At 44.1% G+C, this 23,036-nt stretch overlaps 2 protein-coding genes and 1 long non-coding RNA gene across 4 annotated transcripts; 1 reads left to right on the top strand and 2 right to left on the bottom strand.

Annotated features, from left to right (window-relative positions):
- Positions 1-268: 268 nt before the first annotated feature.
- LOC133469995 (tumor necrosis factor ligand superfamily member 10-like) lies at positions 269-7,968 on the bottom strand. 2 transcript variants are annotated; one of them, XM_061757769.1, is made up of 6 exons: positions 7,712-7,968; positions 6,325-6,456; positions 3,007-3,052; positions 2,574-2,699; positions 1,534-1,772; positions 269-939 (listed from the first exon to the last, which is right to left on the bottom strand). In XM_061757769.1, exons 1-6 carry the CDS (start codon positions 7,817-7,819, stop codon positions 730-732), a joined length of 861 nt encoding a protein of 286 aa, XP_061613753.1. In that variant the 5' UTR covers positions 7,820-7,968; the 3' UTR covers positions 269-729. The 2 variants fall into 2 exon arrangements, with proteins under 2 accessions (XP_061613753.1, XP_061613754.1); XM_061757770.1 differs by having other exon boundaries at positions 1,534-1,775; positions 7,341-7,851.
- Positions 2,599-4,789, top strand: LOC133469996 (uncharacterized). The gene is made up of 3 exons (XR_009785831.1): positions 2,599-2,721; positions 4,214-4,239; positions 4,594-4,789. It is a non-coding gene; the product is annotated as an uncharacterized LOC133469996 (long non-coding RNA).
- A 6,334-nt stretch (positions 7,969-14,302) lies between the features above and the next one.
- Positions 14,303-22,982, bottom strand: LOC133470215 (neutral cholesterol ester hydrolase 1-like). The gene is made up of 5 exons (XM_061758306.1): positions 21,855-22,982; positions 20,533-20,755; positions 19,819-19,888; positions 18,838-19,009; positions 14,303-18,747 (listed from the first exon to the last, which is right to left on the bottom strand). Exons 1-5 carry the CDS (start codon positions 21,987-21,989, stop codon positions 18,148-18,150), a joined length of 1,200 nt encoding a protein of 399 aa, XP_061614290.1. The 5' UTR covers positions 21,990-22,982; the 3' UTR covers positions 14,303-18,147.
- Positions 22,983-23,036: the final 54 nt, after the last annotated feature.

Below are 23,036 nucleotides of genomic sequence, written 5' to 3'. Positions count from 1 at the left end.
AATTGCTTTTCATTTCTTATGGCCTCCATCTTATGGATGTGAGCGATCAACAAATAGAAACAAAGCTCATTATTTACATATTAACATGCAACACTGGACACAAATGTTTCTCAGATGCTGAGGATTTTGGTTTTTCGCTGCTAAAAGGAACAACCTTGACCAGATAATTTGAAGTGCTTTGTACAAAGCAGCCAAATTGCTCAAATAAAAAAAAAAAAAATATATATATATATATATATATATATATATATATATATATTCCCCCCCCCCCCCCAGGCATCTCATGCTTGCTTGTTTAGGCTACGATGATTATGATTTGTTGAAGAAATGAATGTTAGTTAGCAGCAAGTAGCCAACCTGTGAATTGGACTTGAAATGTCGTACTATGGGAAGCCGTTCGAGCATGTAGTCGATAGCCTTGATTTCTAGCCGAGTTTCCATGTACTAGCGCACTCTGTCCTCACTGGTAGGTCAACTTGCTGATTGTCGTACTTGTCTTTTGTTGTGTAGGGTCGCCTCCTAGTGGCATGAGATGGGTAGGAAAAACTTTCATTTTTCGCAATTTTAAGAAACGTTTGTGAGTCTTCATCGTGTCCATCGCCACCTCACTTCACGTCATAACTTAACGCTGCCCCCGCGTTCGGAACGTCTTCGCATTTCATGTCCAACAAGTTCTGATTGACGGGTTCATCAGGTGGTCTCTATTGTGCGACAGCGCCCCCCTGTGGCCTAGCTGATAAGGAAGGCCCCGAAGAAGCTGCTCCTCTCGTCCATGTCCACCGCGGACGCGTTGGTCACTGTGACGAAGAGGCGGTCCCCGGGGCTGAGGGGGAAGAGCCCCCCCTGGTGGGCCGAGTGCAGCGAGAATTGGGAGTCCGGGGACCAACAGGAGGTCCGGCTGGTTTTCATCAGCAGGATCGGAACCGGGTAGGTGCTCACCTGGGAGTGGTCGGAGTAAAGGCGTAGCGTATCAGTTTTGCGTTCACGACGTCGGAAATAGGGACTGAGCGATTATCGGCGCCGATATTCGGCATTTTGATGCACGTCGGCAGCTGCCTTATTTAAAAATCTGACGGCCAATAAGAGGTGAATTTAAAAGCACTTTTTGTTTTTGTTTGAACTTAAAACCAAGTGAAAGACTAACATTTCAGTTGTTTTAAAATGTTACTATTTATTGGAGAGAACTATTTATTTGTCTACATTTTCATGTAAGTTTATATGACATGCTGCTGAACCTGGGAGCTCCGTTCACTTTTTTAGAATTTTAAAACAAAGATGTCTATTGTCTAAAATTTAAAAATCAACATAAAAAAAAAATTACATGTTGCGACTCTGGAAAGCCATTTAATGAACGTTTAAAGGCATTGAAATAAAGTTAAGTGTTGGCGTTTGTACGATGCAAATTTTGACACCAAGATTTCCCCTTCTACTGCTAATCAATATGGGCTCCAAATATCGGTTATCGGTCTCCTCGACTCCTAAGAATCGGTATAGGCGCCGAGAAAAAAAACATACGCGTGAGAGCGCCCTCACCTTTTTGTAGATGTACTGCAGCAGAGGTCGTCCTCTGTCCTCGTCGCCCTCCTCCGGGGCGTCCTGGTCCAGGGAGTGGGTGTGTCTGAAGTAGGTCTGGGCGTAGACGTAGTAGAGGCCGGGCTGCGGGACCACCAGTTCGCCATCCACCAGCTGAACGTCCTGCAGGAAGGCCAGGCCCTTCTCGCCCTCCCACCACGATATTTTCTGTCCGTGGACGCGCCGGGCGCCCGCCGTTGCTGCTAAGGAGACCAAACACAAGTGAGGCTCTAATATATCAACACTACAAAATAGTGTCAAAGGGACTGATGGGCCCCTTCGTTTTTGAATCTATTTGAGCATTTACATTATCAAGAGTCCTGGGATATTTGTTGCATTAAAGCAGCTGTTTTTTACCCCTAAAATTGTTTACTAAAAACAGTGTTTCCCAACCTTCATTGAGTTAAGGCCCTTATTTTGCATTGAAGTTTCACAGCAAAAATCACAAAAAGTCCCAAAGTCTATACAGTGAATCTCCCGCTATTCATTACGAAGAGCAAAAACATCCACAATTGCCTGTAGATGCCACAAGATGGCAGGCAAAGCACTTGTTTTGTTTTTGCTTTTTAATGAAGCTCCTCCTCTCACTTTAACATAGTGCCTTGGCCCCAAGATACCAAAAGATAGTGCCGAAGCAATTTTTTTATAGTCAAACTTCCGATTTGCCCGCTTCAGAGGCAGACCTGACCTGAGGCGCCGGGACCGACATGCGACATTTAGCGCCCGACATTGTCGTGTTGAAAGCAGATTGAAAGCAACAATTTGACTCCGACTCTGGCGCAGACGTAATTCGTGCCAGCTGTGTGAATACGGAAAAGCCGACCGACAATCACTTGTGTTGATATTTGTTTGTACATTTTACCAATCGTCGATCAGTTATCGGCTACTTCCGTCTCTGGGCTGAATGTTATCATATATGTTATCATATATTGTCTGCTGCTGTAAAAGTGGAATTTTCCAGGTTCATTGTGCTGTGTTGGATTCTATCGCAGACTTCTTACCAACTCCTCCTCCTCCTCCTCCCTGCAGTTTGGGCGCGAAGCTTCCGGTGACGTGAGCGGCGACTTTGGGCCGCGGCAACGTGCTGTCCTCTGGCACCAGCGAGGGCAGAACCCGAGACACTTCATCTGAACAGGAAGTGGCCCCACGGTGAGTCAAACAGCAACAATGTACCGTATATACTTGCACTATTCTTCATATTGACTGTCAACGATGCCATTATATTATGTACAATCAACTAAAGCTATTGTACTACTGTATATTAAACATTACTGTATCTGGAGAAATAGCAATTCATGTTGACACACCTGCTGCGCTGTATATACTGTACTATGGTATTGAAAGACTGTTTATGCACTTTTGTCAAGTCAGTACAATGTAATCTAATTTTAAACTTTAAACTACAAGACCGTTGGATATGTTTGGAGGCCTCACCTCTCACCGCTGACGAGATCTGCTTCTGGTAGCGTTGCGACAACGACTGGCCGCAACGACAACACGGCAAAACAAAAACATCACAACACGGTCACATCCTTTGTGTCGCACAAATGAAGAAAAACACAACAAACGACAAACATTCGGAAGGTGCTCTGAAGCCTCAAAAGAAGAAGTCACAATAGTCTTGTCCGACTTAATCCAGCTCTTAATACCACAACTGTCTTGTTGCAATTAGAGAAGCCATCAAGACAATAAAAACACACACTATAACAGCATGCAACTGTGCCACGTACATCATCTGGAAGAGTTCAGAAGGAATATTTATCGAATAACATAACAAAAACATTCCAAAATGTGACAAAATACATCACCGACCAGAAACGCTGATTATTAAATGAAATAACGTGTGCAGTTCGCTACGGACGTGTTTTAACTGTCAACGCTGGCTGCGACTTTTAAGCAATAAAAAACTGCAAATGTGTGTAAAACTCCAACCAAAGCTTTGGGATTCAAAAAACTGCCTGTAACTAGTATAAAGGTGAGAGTTCTACTCTAAATAGCCAGAGATTTTACTGGGAAAGCATCCTTTGAGAAGTTATTGGTCCGACCAATCAAAATGCAGTCGTCCTCGAGGCCCAGCGCTGCTAATATACAATGCAAAACACCACAGACGCACCGGCTAGCTGGGATTCGCATAGATGTCGCTGGATTTACAAACCTTGAAACAACTGCTACTTGAATAGAATAGAATAGAATAAAACTTGATTACACGAACAATGAAAATCAGTTCAACACGCAGTGAGCAGCAAGAATACTCGCAGGCGTACAGTATTTCCGCTCTGCACTGTGGGAAACTGTACCATTGCTACCTGGAATATATCCTAACATATAGTACTGCATGATCAAATAGGTGTAGTCCATATATAGTCTGGATTCTTGTTTGTTTGTGAAGGTAACAAACAAACACAAAACTCAATTGTAGGCTCATTATTCCCAAACAACGGGTCACATCCAAAGTTCAAAGTAGAGGACGTCCGGAAGTTTGGATTGTTGGATTCAATTGGTCATCTTGTGCATCGTTTGCCTTGAACAAACAATACAAAAGCATAAATAGGGACTCTTATCATCATAATTGCTCCACTGAGACGTGTCGCCATGGCGTCAAGTGCCCTTAGTCACATTTCTTATATGTCTTCATTTACAGGATGTGAACTTCCTGCTTCCATGGAGGTACAAGCCCGCTGTGTGTGTGTGTGTGTGTGTGTGTGTGTTTTGCGTGTGCAGGTGCATGCATTCCTTTGCCGATTAAAGTTGAGGGGATCACATCACACGCCGAGACATCAATGACTTCATTGTTTGTGTTCGTGATTAACATCTTTAACTTGTTTTTTGGTTTTTTTAAACTCCCATGCTAACATTACAATCATTCTGGTGCCACACGAAATGAAGAAGCAAATGTCATTATCAAAGATTAAAAGCAGACGAATTCCTGCGTAAATTTCGAATCTCTTGCAGGATTTCTTGCATGTTGACTTTAAGCTTTGTTGCTAAAATGCTAACAGTTGGTATGCTAACATTTGTTAGGCGCAAGATAGAAACCGGAGTACAGAAAACACAAAGACAGATGGAATCGAACGTGAGATTGTGGCGGAAAACGAAGGAGAAAATCATCCTGAGCTTTGGGATGCGGGAAAGTTGCGCAGTTCCCGGAGACGGAGGAAGAGCTGCTGCAGATTGGAGCCGAACGGAGGGCAAGCGGCTGCGCTCTCCAACTTGGTCTCAAAGCTCCGACAATAATGAGGAATAAAGGGAACCGAGACGACGGGCCATCCGCGAACTGGTGCTGCACAACCTCTCTGTTAGGCGCAGAACAACGATTGCACAATGTCTTCCAGCCGATTACGAGGATAAATTGCCGAAATACCAGCTGTTGATTCGGCTGAGAAAGCAGCGAGTACAAAAATGGCTGCGTAGCAAATGCCGATCAAACAGCCCTCACCTTTCATTTGCCAAGCGCTCATAGAATTGATCAGAAAGGTGGAAAAACAGTGAGGCTAAAGTCTACTGGGAAGGAAGAAATGCTCGGCGCGTATGGAGACGGGACCAAGATGAAGCCATACATAATCTTTCGACGAAAAACTCTTCGCAAGAACTGCCAGTGGCCAAAGGGCAAGTCGTCAATGATGAATGAAATGTAGCTGCAGTGGATCTTCTTTTTCAGAGTGGAGATGAATCAGATGCTGCTTTTCAAGGCTTTGCCGAGGATGTGTGATGTAGCGGATAGACTGCACTATGCACAAAGGCTTCTTAAGTTATACAGTGTAAAATTGTTTATTTAATATTTAAGACTGTAGTACGTGTTATCGACAGTACTAATAAAATGTTATACCATCATTCAGCATTTATTTTAGGCGGTCGAGGGATTCTGTTCTGACAATTAAGTTGGTTTTTTTGTTTGTTTTTCACATCACGCGTGCCCTGTGGCCTGTCCCAAAGATTATTATTAATGATTGTGATACAGACAATTCTTTGATGAAAAAAACATACTAGAATAAAAGTACAAACCCACCAGAATAAAAATACAGATAATTCCTAATGTTTTGACCATATGGACAGCAGCAAATCGATGGTGCGCATTTTACATAGGTAGAAGGCAAGGTCAACTTTGGGGGTGCGCATTATACACGAAGAAATTACGGTATGTACGCTTCCACCATTGAATGAGCTTGAATCATAACAAGTTCTGCCTTTATGAAAATACTGATCATGCTTATGTTTGATTGACATTCAGAGCGGAATTTGTTTCACAATATCTTTGTCCCAGAAATATTAGAAACAGCTCCCAGTATGATGCGGCGCAGATGTACGAGCGCAATTATAAACATATCAGAATTAGAACCGTTATTGTCATTACACAGTGTACAATGTCATTGTCATGTAAAATGAATAGAAAAAAACAAAGCATTATGATCTTGCAAAAGGAGAGTGTTATATGTTCTCCTCACATTGTGTACGTATTCACCCCTTGCTGTATCACGGATCTTAAAGTGATATATATATATATATATATATATATACACACACAGGTAATTCCGAATTGAATTCCCCGCAAATCTCCCGTAATAGTCGCCGTTCCCACAGAGCAGAGAGAATATATACCGCTCGTGTGTAAAGTAGCAGTCGTTTGTAGCTTTATAATTGCAGTAACATCTCTGCTAGTAGCCCTTCCCTGGATGAAATGATGTGGTTTGGTTGAACATTTTGGTGTTTAAATGTACGACGTTGAATTCTCTCCAAAGTAGGAGAAGGTCTTACCTTCTCGATGAGTTGGCGAAGCTGCTGCGTGACCTGCCAGCAGGGATCGCCTTGCGCCTCCACCGCCGAGACGCTCTGCGCATCCCAACCTTTCAGGCACGACACGCTGCTCCTGGCGAACGTCTCCTTCATCTGCAACGACGCCGAGGTGAGGGAGACCGAGACGGTGAGGGAGACCGAGACGGTCGGCACCGGCTCGTCCTCGTGCGAGGAGTCGGCACGACCGCGATGCCGACGTAAAACGAGGATTTTTTTTCTGACAAATATCGCTGGTCATCCGTCTATGCTGGCAACGTATAGTGACAGGCGGAAGGTACAATAAGCCGGTGTAACACCTGTTGCCGTTCATAGAACAGAATAATATTATGATAATATACTGTAGCTTTGTGTCCAACGAAACAGGCCAACATTTCACAGGAAATTGAGATAATTAATATTTCATATACTTTTTGGGTGATATTTTGTTTGGTGATGCGCCGTGAGATTTTTCTAATATCAAATATGTGTCTCGGTAAATATTGGAGGAGGATCGTGCTGGCGAGTGTGACCCGCTGATTCAACTTTGTTGGACGTGATTCAAAAGGAACATGCGCGTACATGCACAATTATATTAAAAAAAAAAAAAAAAAAAAAAAAAAAGACTTCCTGATTGTTTGCAGGAACACAAAACGACGTCAACTTTTTGCCCTTTTGGCAAAAGTAAGCACACGCTGTACTTAAGTAGAAGTATAGACACTTGGATATATATTGGTAAAAGTCAAATTGTAAAAAGAAAAACAATTATTAAAAAGTCGCAAGCCCATTTTGACAAAGGAAGGAGTAGAATGTACAGATATCGGTTTTCAAATGGAGGGAGTAAAAGTTATTTTTTTTAAAAGGAATAAAATACTCAAGTACAAATACTGGACAAATCTACTTAAAAACCGTAACAAGTAATTGGTTACTCCCACCACTGCAGTAAGAATAAAGACAAACAAACAGTTACGTCTCCTACGTTTAGTCAATGACTCACTCACCTAATTAGTGACTTCCATACACACTAAGTCACTGAATTCTTCAATTGTCGACTTCCTCAGTTACTGATTGACTCACTCAATTTGTGTCCCTAACTTGATGACCTCCTGACTTATGAACTCACTGATTTTCTTCCTCATGTGCTCATTAATTTTCGCGTAATTTCCCCCTCTTCTGGCAAATCATCGAATCGCTATAAGACATTTGAATCACGATGTACAAGTTCAAATGAAGTCCATTGGAAGTTGCTGTCGCTGTCGTCGTCGTTGTTGTTGTTGTTGTTGTTCTTATGTATTTGCTTGTACGTGGAGTTTTCTTTCTTTGCTGACTTGAATGCATTTGACGTCGTCGGCGAGCGCGGCGGCGGACTTACGGCGTCGAGCGAGGCGCTGAAGTGCAGCACGGTGACGGCGACGACGACGGCCTGCAGCAGGACGGCCAGCAGCAGCGCGACGCCCAGCTTGGGAGCGGAGCTCGTCATGGCGACCGAGCGCCGCAAGCGAGCCCGACCGACTTCCAGCACGCGGGCGCCAACAATGGCCGAGGGGGGCCGGGGCGCGGGGGGTGGTGGAGGGAGGCTCCGCGGCTGCGGCTGCGGCCGAACCTCCTCAACCCTCCCCGCCGAGGAGGAGCGGCGGCCGGGGGAGGATCTTCCGCACAAACTCGAGTTCCTCTCGACGCAAGCCGCAAACAAATGAACTGTGGCAAATTGTCAATGTTGCTTGACAAATACAGTAGCAGCGTAACTGAGGTCTGTGGTCAAACTAGTAACGCCATTTATTAAATAGGAAGTGAAGAATGACATTAATCCGTTCCAGTCCCCGGCAAAAAACACAACCCCCCCAAAAAAAAACATTCTTAGCCTTTTACTGCAGAAAAATAGAACTGTATTGCATCAAAACAGAATCGACCGTTTTGTTTTGATAAAGCGTAGTTACTGTACGGGACAAACAATGCGATTCTATGATGTAACACAATGGCGGCACGCTACAATTTCACTTTACGCTGTAACGCAACGATGTAAGGCAACAACATAACACAACGACAGAATGCAAAGATGTAACGCTACAATGCGACAGTACAACATAGCATTGCAATGTAACGCTACAGTGTCTCTCTACAATACTGTTAAAATCATGCCACAACGTAGCACAACATTGTGACGCAACAACGTAATGCAACTATTTAACACAACTATGTAATGCTACAGTGTCACGCAACAATGTAATGCAAAACGACAACGTAATGCAATGACGTAACACGACGACAGCGGGACGTGATACGACGACGTAACGCAACAACAGAACACAAAGACTTAGCACAACAATGTGACGCAATGATGTAACACAACAACGTAACGCAACAATTTAGCGAGCGCAACTACTTAATGCTACAGTGTCACTCTACAATGCGATGGCGTCACGCTATAATTTCACGCTATGATACGGCGCAACGTTAGCATGCTATGTTGTCACACTATGACGCTATATCATAGCACAGACGCAATGAGCCATTCTGACATTTTGTAGCATTAAAACACGTTTGTAGGTCGTTAAGTCATCTTAACTGCCAAACTATAAAGCCTTCATTGTGCCCTTCAATTTGATGTATGACACCATGTGGTTTGTTGCGGATTCGTGTTTCACCTTGTTACTGATCCACTTTGACCTGAGCTCTTTAAGGCCAACGGAAACCGCCACGTATCCGCCAAGCTGGAAATTGCGAAGAAAAAAAAAATGACCAAAGAGTCCATGTGGCGTGTCAGGCTGTTAATGTGTGAACAAGGGAAAGCCAACGGACACGAATGCGTCGCTTTGGCAAGCTAACATGCTCAAAAAAGCTGCTTCATTTGAGCCGTTTGGATGTTCAACAGCTGCATAAAACATGATATGGCGGTCAGAGGCAGAAAATAAAACAAAAGACAAAAAACAGTCAAGCCAAAACTACATGTGTTGTGTTCACTGCCTGCTGTTATCACGTTGCTTTCATTATTGCCCCGCTGCGCCGACACATTGGAGATATGCCGTTAACCCCGCAAACGCGTGCACGCGCACACAAAGAAACACTCGGCTAATGTGCTAGCTAGCTTCAACGCCGAGTCTCCTTCTCTATCGTCGTCCGCGCGGCGGATGGACTTCCTGTGTGGCCTTCGGGGACAAAGTCTCACTCGAGAGACGCAGGAAGACATCCATCCATCCATCCATTTTCTGAGCCGCTTCTCCTCACTAGGGTCGCGGGCGTGCTGGAGCCTATCCCAGCTGTCATCGGGCAGGAGGCGGGGTACACCCTGAACTGGTTGCCAGCCAATTGCAGGGCACATAGGAACAAACAACCATTCGCACTCACAGTCATGCCTACGGGCAATTTAGAGTCTCCAATTCATGCATGTTTTTGGGATGTGGGAGGAAACCGGAGTGCCCGGAGAAAACCCACGCAGGCACGGGGAGAACATGCAAACTCCACACAGGCGGGGCCGGGGATTGAACCCGGGTCCTCAGAACTGTGAGGCTGACGTTCTAACCAGTCGACTACCGTGCCGCCCGCAGGAAGACAATGCAAGTCAAACATTTACAAATTTCTCCCGGTGTAACTCATTTCAACTGTGCACACGCACAGACTGTCAACTTCGCAACTCGACGGAGGCCGCGTCAGAGCCGCAAGCTAGCCGCCGACCCCCGGCGCCGTCCTGTTGCCCGCCGGGAACGTCCCGGCCTATAATTGGACGGCGGCCACGTGACCCACACCAACATCTGGCCTCAATCTGCACGGTGCGCCCGCGGGAGACGCTCCACGCTTTAGTTACACGCCGACGCTAACAGGCCTGCTGGGGGCAAGTGTGTGTGTGTGCGCGCGCCCGCAGAGGTCAGGTCAGTCCATGACGGCATCCTCTCGCTCACTGCTGACTCACCAACAAAAGAAGTCTCCACTGACTTCAGTGTCCTTTTTTTTCCCCTCCCTTGTTTTTAAGTCGTTAAAAAAAAAAAAAAAGTCATGCTAACAACTGCGTGCTCACCAACCAATTTCATACACACACGTTATTATGAATAATCCAGTGAAGTTGTTGCTACCAGTCGGCTACGTTATGTTATGACTTGACGTTTCGAGGTCGGGAAAAGATTCCGCTGACATCGTAATGGTGCCTTGTGATTTCATCGAGGCTTGTTTGGGAGTTCATCTCGGCCACGCACACACGCGCGCAATTCATCCGCGTTGCTCTTGATTTGTGGAGCGCAGATCACATTTCTGCGCTGATTAGCTTGTTTTTGGCTTCAAATTGTGCCAGAACACATCATCGTCATCTTCATCATCTTCTCGTGTTGTCCCTAAGAGCTGCTTTCCGTCTATCTATCGAGATACTTTAACGTTAGCCAAAGCAATTATGCAATAATAATGGTTTTATTTTTATTTTATGAAAAATGACGTAAACGTGAGAATAGTCTTTTTATTCCAAAACCAACTCTTGAAAAAATGATTGTCATTTTTTTAGTAAGAATTTCAGATTTGTATTTTCTATGTTACAAGAATATTAAACAAAAATTTTATTTTTGGGTGTGAACAAATCTGAAAAAGTCTTACTTTTTGAATACATTATTATTTTAAGAAAATAAGAGAAATAAATTGCACTAAATATTTATTTTTAAAGTAATTATTCATGAATATGAATGAATTTTTCAAGAACCAAGTAGTATTTTGGAGAGGGATGGTGGATTTTTTGCAGACAAATCTGAAAAGTAAAAAGCCAATGTATTCAAGAAAGAAAATAATAATAAAAATCATAATAATCATAAAAAGAGAAGTCTTTTTTTCCCAGTTTTTTTTTTTTTTTATAGAATTCATGAATGTATTTTTCAAGAGATAAATTGTCAATTTTAAAAGATAAATGTTTTAGATCACTTTTTTTGTTGGAGAAAGAAGTTCATTTTCTTTTTAAGTTAACAAAATTCAAGAAAAGAGCCTGCCTTATTTATTTATTTATTTAAAGAAAAAAAGTCATACTTTTTTTTAATGTTTTTTTTTTCCAAGCAAAAAAAAATAGATGCCTTTTTTCCTTAAAAAGGCACCATTTTCTCTAACAAAAAAAAAAATACAACTTTACTGGCATAACATTTTTGTGGTGGCATAATGAGTTTTTTTGTTTTTTTGTTGTAGCTTTTGAAGTGAACTCCTCAGTTTCGGTGACTGATGAAGATATTAGTCAAAGGAGATCAAACATTTCTGTGGCCAACATTGAAAGACGTGCTGAGTACAAAGAGGATTTTGTGTCGACGAGTAGAAATAAATGCGCGTTAAGTATGCAACAGCCCCCTTGAGTGTTTAACGGCGTTGACGTTTTGACAGGATGAAATTTGTTCTGCTTTTGCTACAAAAACAAAGAATTGAAAGGCATACATCATCTGATAACTTTTCCTTTCTGGCCTGCGTGCCAAAGTCGACGCCCCTCATAACAATATCTCACTCGCACGCGCACGCGCGCGCACACACACACAATGGGGTTGGCCATGTGGGCACGCCAGAAAGCTGACAGTTGACCAATCAAACACAACAAAGTTTTGAGGACTTTCCAAACTTTTTTTTCTTTCTTGCCTGTACTTGCTTTTCTCAACTCAGTTTTTTTTTATCTGTATTGACAACTTATTTTGGGTATGTGTGTGTGTGTGTGTGTTGTTTAATTTCACATGAGGAATGTGGACTAAAGTTCGTAGGCAAACATAAGGGAAAAATTAAACCTTCTGATGCGTTAAGATGACCAAATGAATAATGTACTTGTCGGTGTGTGTGTGTGTGTGCGTGAATGGTCTGATTTTGTGTGGAGTGAGGGGGTGACATGACGGTCAAAAGGAAGCGTCATCACATCACACCTTCACGTGTTGTTGACACGTTGTCCCTTAGAGAGGATTGAGATCATCACACGAAATAGTTCATCGTTACCCAAAGGAAAAAGAAACTCAATATGGTAAGGAGATAAAGCCGTAATGTATGCGTGTGTGGGTGTGTGTGTCATTTTTTATTTTTACAATGAAGTAATATAATTTTAGAAAAACAATTATAATTGCTTTTTAAGATTGTTTTTTAAAGTATTTTTATATACATATACTTTTAAAATTTGAATGATTTTGATTATATTTTTTAAGAAAAGAAAGTTTGATTTTCTGAGGAAAAAAAGAAGTGTAATATTTTTAAAAATAAAAAAGTTTTTTTTAAGTGTTGGTGCGCCCCCCCCAGCGGGGGTGCCCACGCCCCAGCCACGGCCCCCTCTCGCGCCGGGTCTGTCAGGAAGAGTGAACAATGCGAGCCGCAGCGCTAGCGATAACGTTCTCCCCGGAGAATTCCTCATGGCCGCAGCTTTCTTTTCACATTCTCGCTGCTTGTTTTCCTTGCCGCCAGCGCCTGTGTTTTTTTTTCTCAGCTTCATCATCTGGGCATCTGATTAATGAGGAGGGGCGTGGGGGTACAAATAAGCCCCCCCACATGTGTGGCAGACATGTTTGTTTTCAATCAGTGAGAACAGTCAAACCGCGGCTGGATGTCTTGTTGCTCTTTTAGTCATCTGCAGGCTCGTAACAAGCTCCCATAGGGCCACGCCGTACGGAACCTTCTAGGGGGCCCCATTCAAACCCCCCCATTCAAGCCCCCCCCCCCCCCACACACACACACACACACACATTCTTGCACGCCAACACTCGGACATAATTCACCGCAATAAGTGTCAAGTGTAAATCAAAAAAATCCCTATATATTAACAAAAAACATCTCTATCGTGAACCACCTGGAACTCCAGCAAATGTTAATCATGTCCACAAAATGTATACGTGAGTGAATCATGTTTTAAAACACACACACAAAATGTCTTTCAGGTCACACAGAAGACTTTAGCCAGGCTAAACATTTTCCAAAGCTCAATTTTCAATGTTTTACTGACAAACCAGAGCTTTTATTTATTTTTATTTAATTGGCGAATCATAAGATAAACGTTTATCTCCTTATGTGAGCCAAGTTTTTTTTTTTTACTTTGTGCCTTTACTGCAGATGTATTGTTCAGCGCTTACAGTGCTATCCAGCTTTGGCACCAGGACTGACGAGTTTTTATGCTTTCGTTTTCATTTTTCAATTTGTTATAGTTCAACGACATAAGCAGACGAGCGAGTTGACGAGAAGCCGCAGACATCTTATTGGCGATTAGTCAACTTCAAGGTTTAAACATCGATCTGGAGCAATAGGTCAACTTGTTGATTAATCGGTTCAACCCCTAATTTTGTCAAAAGACAAACGTTTCTTTTGCTTGACGAAAGAAAAGTTGGACTTTCTTTCCGATTTTCTTTGGGGGGGAGGGGAGTCGTGGAGTCTTTTTTTCATTTAATTTTTTTCTTTGTTTTTTAACTGAAAAGTCAAATTTTCCACAAAACATTTTAAGAAATGAGGAAAAAGGTATATTTTTTCCAAGATTTAAAAAAATTACATTTCAAATATATATTTAATATTTATATATTTTTATAAATAAAACACTACGTGAACAAAGCCTTTAGTTGTTTTCCATCCATCCATCCATTTCCTGAGCCGCTTCTCCTCACTAGGGTCGCGGGGGTGCTGGAGCCTATCCCAGCTATCATCGGGCAGGAGGCGGGGTACACCCTGAACTGGTTGCCAGCCAATCGCAGGGCACATACACACAAACAACCAGTCGCACTCACAGTCACACCTACGGGCAATTTAGAGTTGTCAATTAACCTACCGTGTATGTTTTTGGGATGTGGGAGGAAACCGGAGTGCCCGGAGAAAACCCACGCAGGAACGGGGAGAACATGCAAACTCCACACAGGCGGGGCCGGGGATTGAACCCCGGACCTCAGAACTGTGAGGCAGACAGTTTTTAAAACTTATTTTTGTTTTTCAAGGTTTTTAAGAAAACAATGATTTTTTTCAAGATAAATAATTCTTTTTAGGAAAACAGCATTTTGTTTTTGAAAAAGAGTTGGGTTTTTGGGTGGTCACGCGAAAACAAAAGTCAAATAAGAAGTCACTAAAGCGTTACTGAGTGCGCACAAGTGCTTTGTGCACTTAATGACAGCATGACGTGTCTTTTACAAGCGCTCGTGTCGCCATCCATCCGGCCTCTGCCGCCGCGGTTGGCGCAGTACAGGAAACAACCTTCAAGCAGAAAACAAATCAATAATCCTCCAGAACACTGCAGCGTCATCTTCACACAACATGTGTCGCACACATGCCGACGCTGGTAGAGAGCATGCCGGAAAAAGTCCCCCGATGCGCTCGGACGACGAAGCCGCGAGGGCCCGAGGGGGGGGGCGGGACCGGACCCGTCCGTCAGGTCGGGTGACTTGACAGGTGAGCGTCTCCGGTGCCTGCGAGCTCGGACTCGATCGAGTTGCGAGAAGGTTGCCTTCGGGAGCGCCACACTCGGCGGATAGCAAACACGCCAAAACAAGAATGAAAGACGAGCCATCAAAAGAATCGAGCGGGATAAGGGCCGCAACCAATAGAAAAGAATTGTTCAAGAGATCAAGTCATCGTACCAAAATAAGTTGTAATCTTATGCAAGTAAAGTTGGGCTTTTTGAAAAGTACTTTTTTGAAAAAAGTCTTCCATTCATCCATTTTCTTCAGTTTATCCGAGGTCGGGTCGTGGGCACCGCTGCTCGCGGTCTCCCCAGCCACTTCGTCGTCCTCTACCGGGGAACGCCGGGTCTTTTCCCCGGAGGGCAGGAGCTCTCCGGCGCATCCCGGTGGGTCGTGCCCGCAACGCCTCGCCAGGGAGGTGTCGTAATTAGATGCCCGAGCCGCCTCGTCTGGCTCGACGCGGAGGAGCGGCGGCTCGACTCTGAGCCGCTTCCGGATGACCGAGCTCGTCGCCCAATCTCGAAGGGAGAGCCTGGGCGCCCAGCGGAGGAAACGCATTTCGACCGCTCGCGTCCGCCATCTTGTTCTTCGGGTCACGACCTGCGGCGAGGGTAGCAACGGACATCGACCGGTACAGCCACAGCTTTCAAAAACTGTTCAATTATTTTCAAAAAATTTTTTTTACTTTTTTGTGCTTTTAACAAATTTTTTTAAGTTTGCATTTTTCTTAAAAAAAAAAAAAAAAATCGAGATTTTTCGCACAAATTCCCCCCCACCCCCCGAAGATGTTTTAAAAGAACTTATTTTCCAAGTTGTGCTTTTCACAAATATTTTTTTCTCCAAGAAAAAAATATTCTTTTCAAGGAAAACCAAAATTTTTCTCAAGATTGTTTGTTTTCAAGAATTTTCAAGAACTTTCTGCTTCAAACAAAATTTTGACTTTTTTGAGAAGTTAGCATTTTTTTTTAAAGAAAAAAATCTATTTTTTCTCCCCCAGAAAATCTTTTTTTTCCCAGAAAAGTTGTGACTTTTAACAAATAGAAAATTTATTTGTTCCAAGAAATGCTTTTTTGACAAATGTCGTTAGGGAATTGTATAAAAGTAATTGTTGTTGCTTAGTTAAAATCCCCCCCCCCCAATTATTTTTCCCTTTCAATAAACAGCAACGACATGAAATACCGGTCATATTTAGTTTATCACGGAACACAAATGCCACATTGACCGCGTCTGTGAGGAACAAAAGCAAAAGTCAGCGCCGTCAAGTTTGAACGTAAAGAAATGTGACACATCAAAGCTGAGTTGTCGTCTTGTTGTCCTGGTTTTTGGCCCGCACGCACATGTGGCAGGCGGCGGCACATGGGAGCGCTCTGGCCACTCCATAAAGCATCCGCACATCAGAAAGCCGCACTCGGCTTTCGATGTGATGCGACGGGATCGCTAGCAGCTGCGGCGGCGCCGCTTTGACTCTCGCTGACCTTCGAAGCCGCAAGGACAGTAGTTAACGCAAACACACACAAGTGCCAACATGCTCACGTCACGACTTCCATGTGCTAAACACACACACACACACACACAAAATAAACGAGTAAGCTCACCTTCAACAATCAATTGCGATCGTACTCAGAGAAATCCCTGATAAATTGAATCCACATTTTTAAAACTAACATCAAAACAAACGGATGCATGAAAAGAATTGCGTGACATTAAATCATCGACATGAGCGGGTAGGACGGTGAAGCTAGTGGTTAGCACGTGGGCGTCGCAATTCTGAGGTTCAGTTCTTTGAGTTGCAGCCTTGCTGTGTGGAGTTGTACCAAACGCATGCTAGCATGTTAGCTTCACTGAAGACCAAGAACTGGGCCACAGGTGCCAATGTCGCTAGGAATCCCCTGACACCCCCTTAAAAATAGGTTGTAGTTGCCTGTGGATGCCACAAGATGGCAGCAAAGCACTACATATAAAGCTCCTCACCTCACTTCAACATAGTTCCGTCCCACAAGCTTGCACCCAAGCAAAACGCGTATGTTAGACAGGGCTTTGGTGCAAAAACAGCAAAATGGAGAGTTTTTCAGCAAATAACGAAGCCCCCCCCCCCCCCCCCCCCCCTCAAAAAAAAAAAAACTGCAAATATGTGAAACCCACACCACAGCTATGCTATTATCATTATGATGATGATGATGAAAGACTCACTGTGGCGAGCTCCCCCACGGGACAAACCAAAAGTACCAAAAACAACAACATGGCCCATGCAAGCGTCCCTAATATTGTGGCCTGTAAGTGTGACTTCGGGGCTTTCCTCGAAACTTTACTCGCAATGCAAAGTAGCGGAAAAACTAAAATATTCACATTTCTGAGACATCGGCGTCCACTGATGATGTAACAAATCACCTGGTGGGGACATCATCATTCAAGCCTGTGACGCGTGCCACGTATGTGCAAGTGCGCATTTTCATATTGCACAAGCCAGAGAGTGTGCGCACACACGTGACACACCTTTAACACGCACTGTGTGTGTGTGTTTGGGCCTTTTGATGTGTGTGCGTGTGCAAATATGTTTGTATGCGTGTGTGGGCCTTTGTGCGCGTGTGTACTGTGCATGTGTGTGTGTTTGTGTGTGCGAGCCCACTCCCTTGACTCATTGTTTAGTTCTGAACTTTTCCTATTAAAAGGCCAACTTGGCCAAAAGCAGGATTGAAAAGCAGGAAGTTTCCAGTGATCCAATCAAACCATTAAAAGTGTCAATCATCTTCTTTGGCTTCTTTTTTTTTTTTTTAAGTTTTAATCGCTTCTCTTCTGTTTTTTACCGCCTTTCTTCATCCTTTGTCTCGAAGCCCAAAGAATGTTTCGGCCGAGCAGGTGGGCCACATCTGCGCTCTAGACTTTTTCAAAATGGACGCCAGGGCACCTCACAGGGTGGCGGAACGCGAGTGGCAATCGCTCGCCTGAAGTGAAAACCAAACAAAACCGTGTTGGGTTTGGCAGGCACGTGCACGGAGCCACTAGGTGGTGCTCAAGCAACCAAATGAGGTTAGAAAAGTCCTGAAAATTGTTTTCTTGTGTTGAATGAATCAGTTTCACTTTTGGAATTACAATGCTGAAATAAATGAACCCTCCTAATGTATTCTAATGTATTGAGATGCACCTGTACACCATACTGTTTTTTTCTGAGTTGTATGAATAATTTTGGCAATGGGTGCCCTTTTTAGTCTTGAGCACCTGCCCCCAAAAGTGTGTGTGCACGTGCCTGGTTGGGGTTGCGTCGCCAGATAGACCGCAAAAGATTTTTTCTTTCAATTTCCTAAAAAAAAAAAGTAAATAAACTTTTAAAAATCTAAATTATTCCAGTGGAAAAAACCTGCCGAACAACACGGAAGGGTTTGCTCAGGCTTGTGCCAGCACGAAGTACGCGTGACGTAGTGGTGAAAAGGTCTACGGCGCCACCATCCGGTGTTTCCCCTCAGAGGTTCCGGTCCAGCCAGCGTACGTAGTTGTCGAGGGCGCGGCGGCCCACGGCGGACAGAACGGGCAGATCCGCGAAGGACAAGCAGCCGTGGAAGCCGTCCTCGTAGTGGTCGGCGGAGACGCGGACGCCGGCCTCCCGCAAGCGCTGGGCGTACATCAGCCCGTCGTCGCGCAGCACGTCGAACTCGCACGTCAGCACGTACGCGTCGGGCGTCTTACCCAGAACATCTCTCTCCGCCAGGAGGGGCGCCGCCCTCGCGTCCAGCAGCGCCGGCACCCGGCCCAACAGGCCCGGCGAGCCCGTTTCCGCCACCACCGGCTGGAAGTCCTTCTTGCGCTCCGCCGGGAGCAACGCGGTCCAGTCCAGCCGGGAGCGCGCGGCCGGGGCGCTGTGGTTGTTGGCCAGCAGCGCCGGCTCCAGGGACGGGTCGGCACCGAGGTAGAGAAGCCAGAACCGGGCCATGACGGGCCGGAAGAGGATGGGCACCGCCCGGTTCTGCTGGTAGGACGGCGTGTGGAAATCGAGCGCCTGCAGCACTGGATAGATCAGCGCCTGCGCCTTGAAACGAGCCGTCACAGTGTCGTCGGAGCCCAGCTGCGGACACGCACGCGAGATTCAAACTCGGAACCTTAGTCGCGGCCGCCACGGCTTTCATTCGGATGTTAATTTTTTTGTCAGGGTCACCTCCTGCGCGACGGCCGCCGCCAGGTTCCCTCCCGAGCTGTCTCCCGACACGCACAGCCGCTCGCGGTCCAGGCCGTAACGCTCCGCGACCTCCTCGGACAGGAAGGCCCGCGCCGCCGCCAGCGCGTCGTGGTACTGATCCGGGAACACCGCCTCCGGAGCCAGACGGTAGCTACGGCAACGCCGTGGTAAAAACGGGACACGAACAGGAAGCAGTCGTGTCATATTTTTGCTGTGTTGGATGAATACTGCGATGTCTTGACGCGATATTGTTACTCAAGATCGGAGAAGATCAAAGTATGGTATGCTGGCTCCCTCTACTGGTGTGCAAAAGAATCGCCAAATTAAATGATCAAGATGTACTTTACAGTGGCTTAAACTTTTTGGAATCCAGTAAAGTACATTTTTTAAGGTACAGCTCTGCTGTACTTAATTGTTGAGCTCAACACATTTGCAGTTAATTTTTTGCAGTTTGTTTTAAAACAATTATTTAGATATAATTGTCGAACTTCCTGAAAACTACAACTATAACTTTTTTTATTTTATTCAACTTAAATGCAGTGTTAGTGTTCAAACTGCATAATGTTACAGTGCTTACAATCATGTTAAACATACTTTTAAAAAAATAAAATCTCTGCCTCATTTTTTATTAACACTACCCATTATACTAATGTATTATAATTTTGTCCATTAATTATTTTTTTTAGGTAGTACTTAGTGTAAAATGTTTGAGAACCACTGCGTTAGATGAACGACTATAAAATAACATTGTATTGTGTAACATAATGTTTTTAGTGTAATCAAAACAATAAGTGTAATGAGTACTTCTAAGCGCAATAAGGCAAACACATCCTGTATATAGGTTCCACCACACCTTTTCTATCTATATTTTCAATAAATGTGAACTTTTTTTTTTTTTTTTTGGGGGGGGGGGGGGAATTCCGAGGTGGCTTTTTTTGTGGTAACGTTTTTGGGACTTACTCGACAGAAATGACGACGGCATCCAGCTCCCCAGCCATCTTGCGGCACAGGAGGTCATATGATCGCATCCCTGCGGTGGGGGAGAAGAAGGTGATTTTAAAATCACTCATTTGTAACTTTCAGTTCCGTTGCTCCATTTTTTGTAGGGGCAACAGCGACCTCTGTTGCCATAACATGGTAACGCCACGCCAACCCAAAGACAATTTAGACCCTTGTTTTTCTTCCTGCCTGTCTGTTGCTTGTCTATAATAAGTGGCCTGACATTGACATTTTTTTTTTTTTTTTAAACAATAACTCCATCCAGCCAGTTTCTATAACCTGTGTACTCATTACAGTCACGGGTGAGCTGAGGTTGAATATAATATGTAATTAATTAAAAAATTTATGTAATTGTAATCCATTAACATTACTGGTAGAAAATGTGCCATTAAAATACAGTTGCTTTTGGAAATGTCCATGATTACAATTTTAGTTACATTTGAAAAATAGCCGCAAAACTGGATTCTTTTCCCCATCTCACTTCCTGCTTCTAAAGCCGACCCTTGTGATTGGCTCTCTCTGGTCACGTGCCATACTGCTGCATTTTCAGTCTTCAGTTAAAGCCGACATTTGAACGTAGAACCTCTGAATTGTGTGGCAGACATTCTACCCACTAGTCCCATCCATCAAGTTCCCAAACATTTTAAAGGCGGCGAATGAAGGTGGCGTACTCACGTGCAGTGCCCAGCGCCCAGCCTCCGCCGTGGAAGTAGACGACCCCCCTTTTGGGCTCGCGGGCCCCCGTCGACAGGAAGACCCGCGCGGGCACGCCCCCCAGCTCGCCGTCGCTGACGTCGACGGCGGCGGTGGAACGAGCCTCGATCACCTCCGCCCACGACACCGCCCGGTTGAGCAGGTGCACCTGGTGGCACGCGCCCAGCGCCTGGGCCACGTCGCCCTGCAGGGCACCGGGGTCACAACCAGATGCATTGTGGGAAAGCGTGAAAAAACAACAATCGGGCGTGGGAGCCAGCTGAACAAGTCCAGCGCGTCGCACTAAGGTTTTCCATTTATGCAAAATGCAGGTTAAAGGTCAAACTGCAAGCATTAACTCGCAACGACCTTCACAGAAATAAGAGAAATCCATTTGTTTTCTTTACAAAACTGTTATATGAAATGTCTCCTTACAATCGATTCATGGCAGTCCTAATGTCAACAACTACTATAAATATTACTAAAATACAATATTACTAGGGAGCGTTGTGATTACGGTGCCTATTGAATTTACCAATCACCATGTACGTTAATGATATATCAGCATATGTTTGATTAATTGTACGTATAATTACTTAATATGTTTACGAGTTGTTCAGATTTTTAAAGGTTTAGCCTTGTAAAAAAATATAAACAAATTTGATGGGTCATGGGACATGTAGTTACTTCTCTGTTGATGACAATTTAAATAAAAATGTTTTTCTGGACTGTACTTTAAAACCAATCATAGTCTCATAGCCTAACAAGCACGTTACCACATAAGATGATTGACACGATTTTCCAGTTTTTAGCAGTTGTTACTCTGCAATGTCACACGCAGCAATTAGCATATATGTTCATGAAATAGCAATCAAGATATGGTCTCTTTTTTTCTTCAATATAGCTTTTTTTAAACTTCACCAACCTTATGCGCATCATGGGATCTGTACTTACTTCTCTATTAATAATAGCTATACATGTATTCATTAAAATCAAGTATGGGCAAGGCCACATTGGGCTTTCAGAGCATTTACATTACAGTTCCCCTCATAAAATGGGGTAGTAAAAAAAAATGTTTTAAATTATTTTATCTCATTAAATAATTGGTTGTTTATTGTAAATATTTGCATATAATTATAGAGCATTTTAAATGTATTCCTAAATTAATTATAACTAACAACTAAAATTTGAAATGATATATTTTTAAATTATTAAAGTGAACTATTATCCTGTTATTGCATACACATTTAACACTCCACCCCCCCCCACCCTCCCCCCCGGCCAGCTGTCCTGTCAGGGCTCACCGCACGCATGACTCCCCGGAAGAGGGCGTCCAGCAGCATGAGCTTCCACGGCTCGCTCACTCCGCGGGGCAGCGGCAGGTACACGTAGTAGGCGGCCGCCGACAGCAGCACGGCCCCGGCGAAACGGAGCTTCATCGCGAGGTTGTGTACCGGGGCTGGATGGAGCCTCCCGGGGGCTCAGGTTGGCTCAGGCGGCCACCAAAAGCCGGGCGATGACAGCAATTTCAGAATAAGAGCACAGTTTGTGGTCGCGTCCATCGGCGGCGCACGGGAGCAATGAAACGGAGCGAGTGGTATCTTATTTTGAAAACCTGTTTGCGGAAGTTGTGTAGGCCTTGCGTAACGACGTTGTAACCGGGAAATGTAGTCCTAGGTGGCGTTAGATTGATAAATTGAATGGAATATGTTAAAAATCCAAACAAACATCGCATTAGGTAAAACTTAACAGCATGTACGATGTGCCCGCGATTTTGTCAGCGAACCATAAACACGAAGATGAAACGTTCGGTTGTCATAGCTTGTCTAACACTGCCACCTGCTGACCCCGTTAAGAAGTGCAATTAGATTAGCTTGACTGTAGTACTTTAAAAAAAACGGTAATGAGTCTAATGATGTCTAAACATTCGAGGGTTGTGTTAGGAATTATGTGATACTTTCGCTCAGAAATAACTTGTAGTTTTATTTATGTCACTGTTTCACGGTAGACAGCTTTTTGCTGGGAGCAACAGGAGATACAAGATTATACAACAAAATGAGAAAAAGAACATGATTGACAAGTACTTCCTCCAATCATATAAGAGAATGTCACCACGTGTGGCCAATTTTTGCGTTAAACAGCCGAATTAACAATTAACATTAGCCGCATTTTACACATAAAATTAGTTATTACGTATGAACAGCACAAGGTTGTTCAAGTTTTAATTATACGTGATATTTTATCGCAAAGAAAGAAAAAAATGCTTCGTATTTTCATTTATGTTGCTTTTTTCGGTAGCTTTTCCTCCAATCAGGTAAGAGCCGGTCACTACATTGGCCAATGATCTGGGAAAGACAAGAAAAAGCATGACAACAGAGGACACAGCTATGATTGACAAGTGTTTTCTCCAATCAGGTAAGACGGTGTCACTAAATTGGCCAATGATTGCACTTTGTAACAGAACGAACGAACCCTTAGCATTAGCA

Source organism: Phyllopteryx taeniolatus, chromosome 20 (genome assembly GCF_024500385.1).
Source record: "Phyllopteryx taeniolatus isolate TA_2022b chromosome 20, UOR_Ptae_1.2, whole genome shotgun sequence".
Classification (NCBI taxonomy): domain Eukaryota; kingdom Metazoa; phylum Chordata; class Actinopteri; order Syngnathiformes; family Syngnathidae; genus Phyllopteryx; species Phyllopteryx taeniolatus.
Note: the sequence above shows the minus strand (reverse complement) of the source record. Positions and strands in the feature narration are given on the sequence as shown.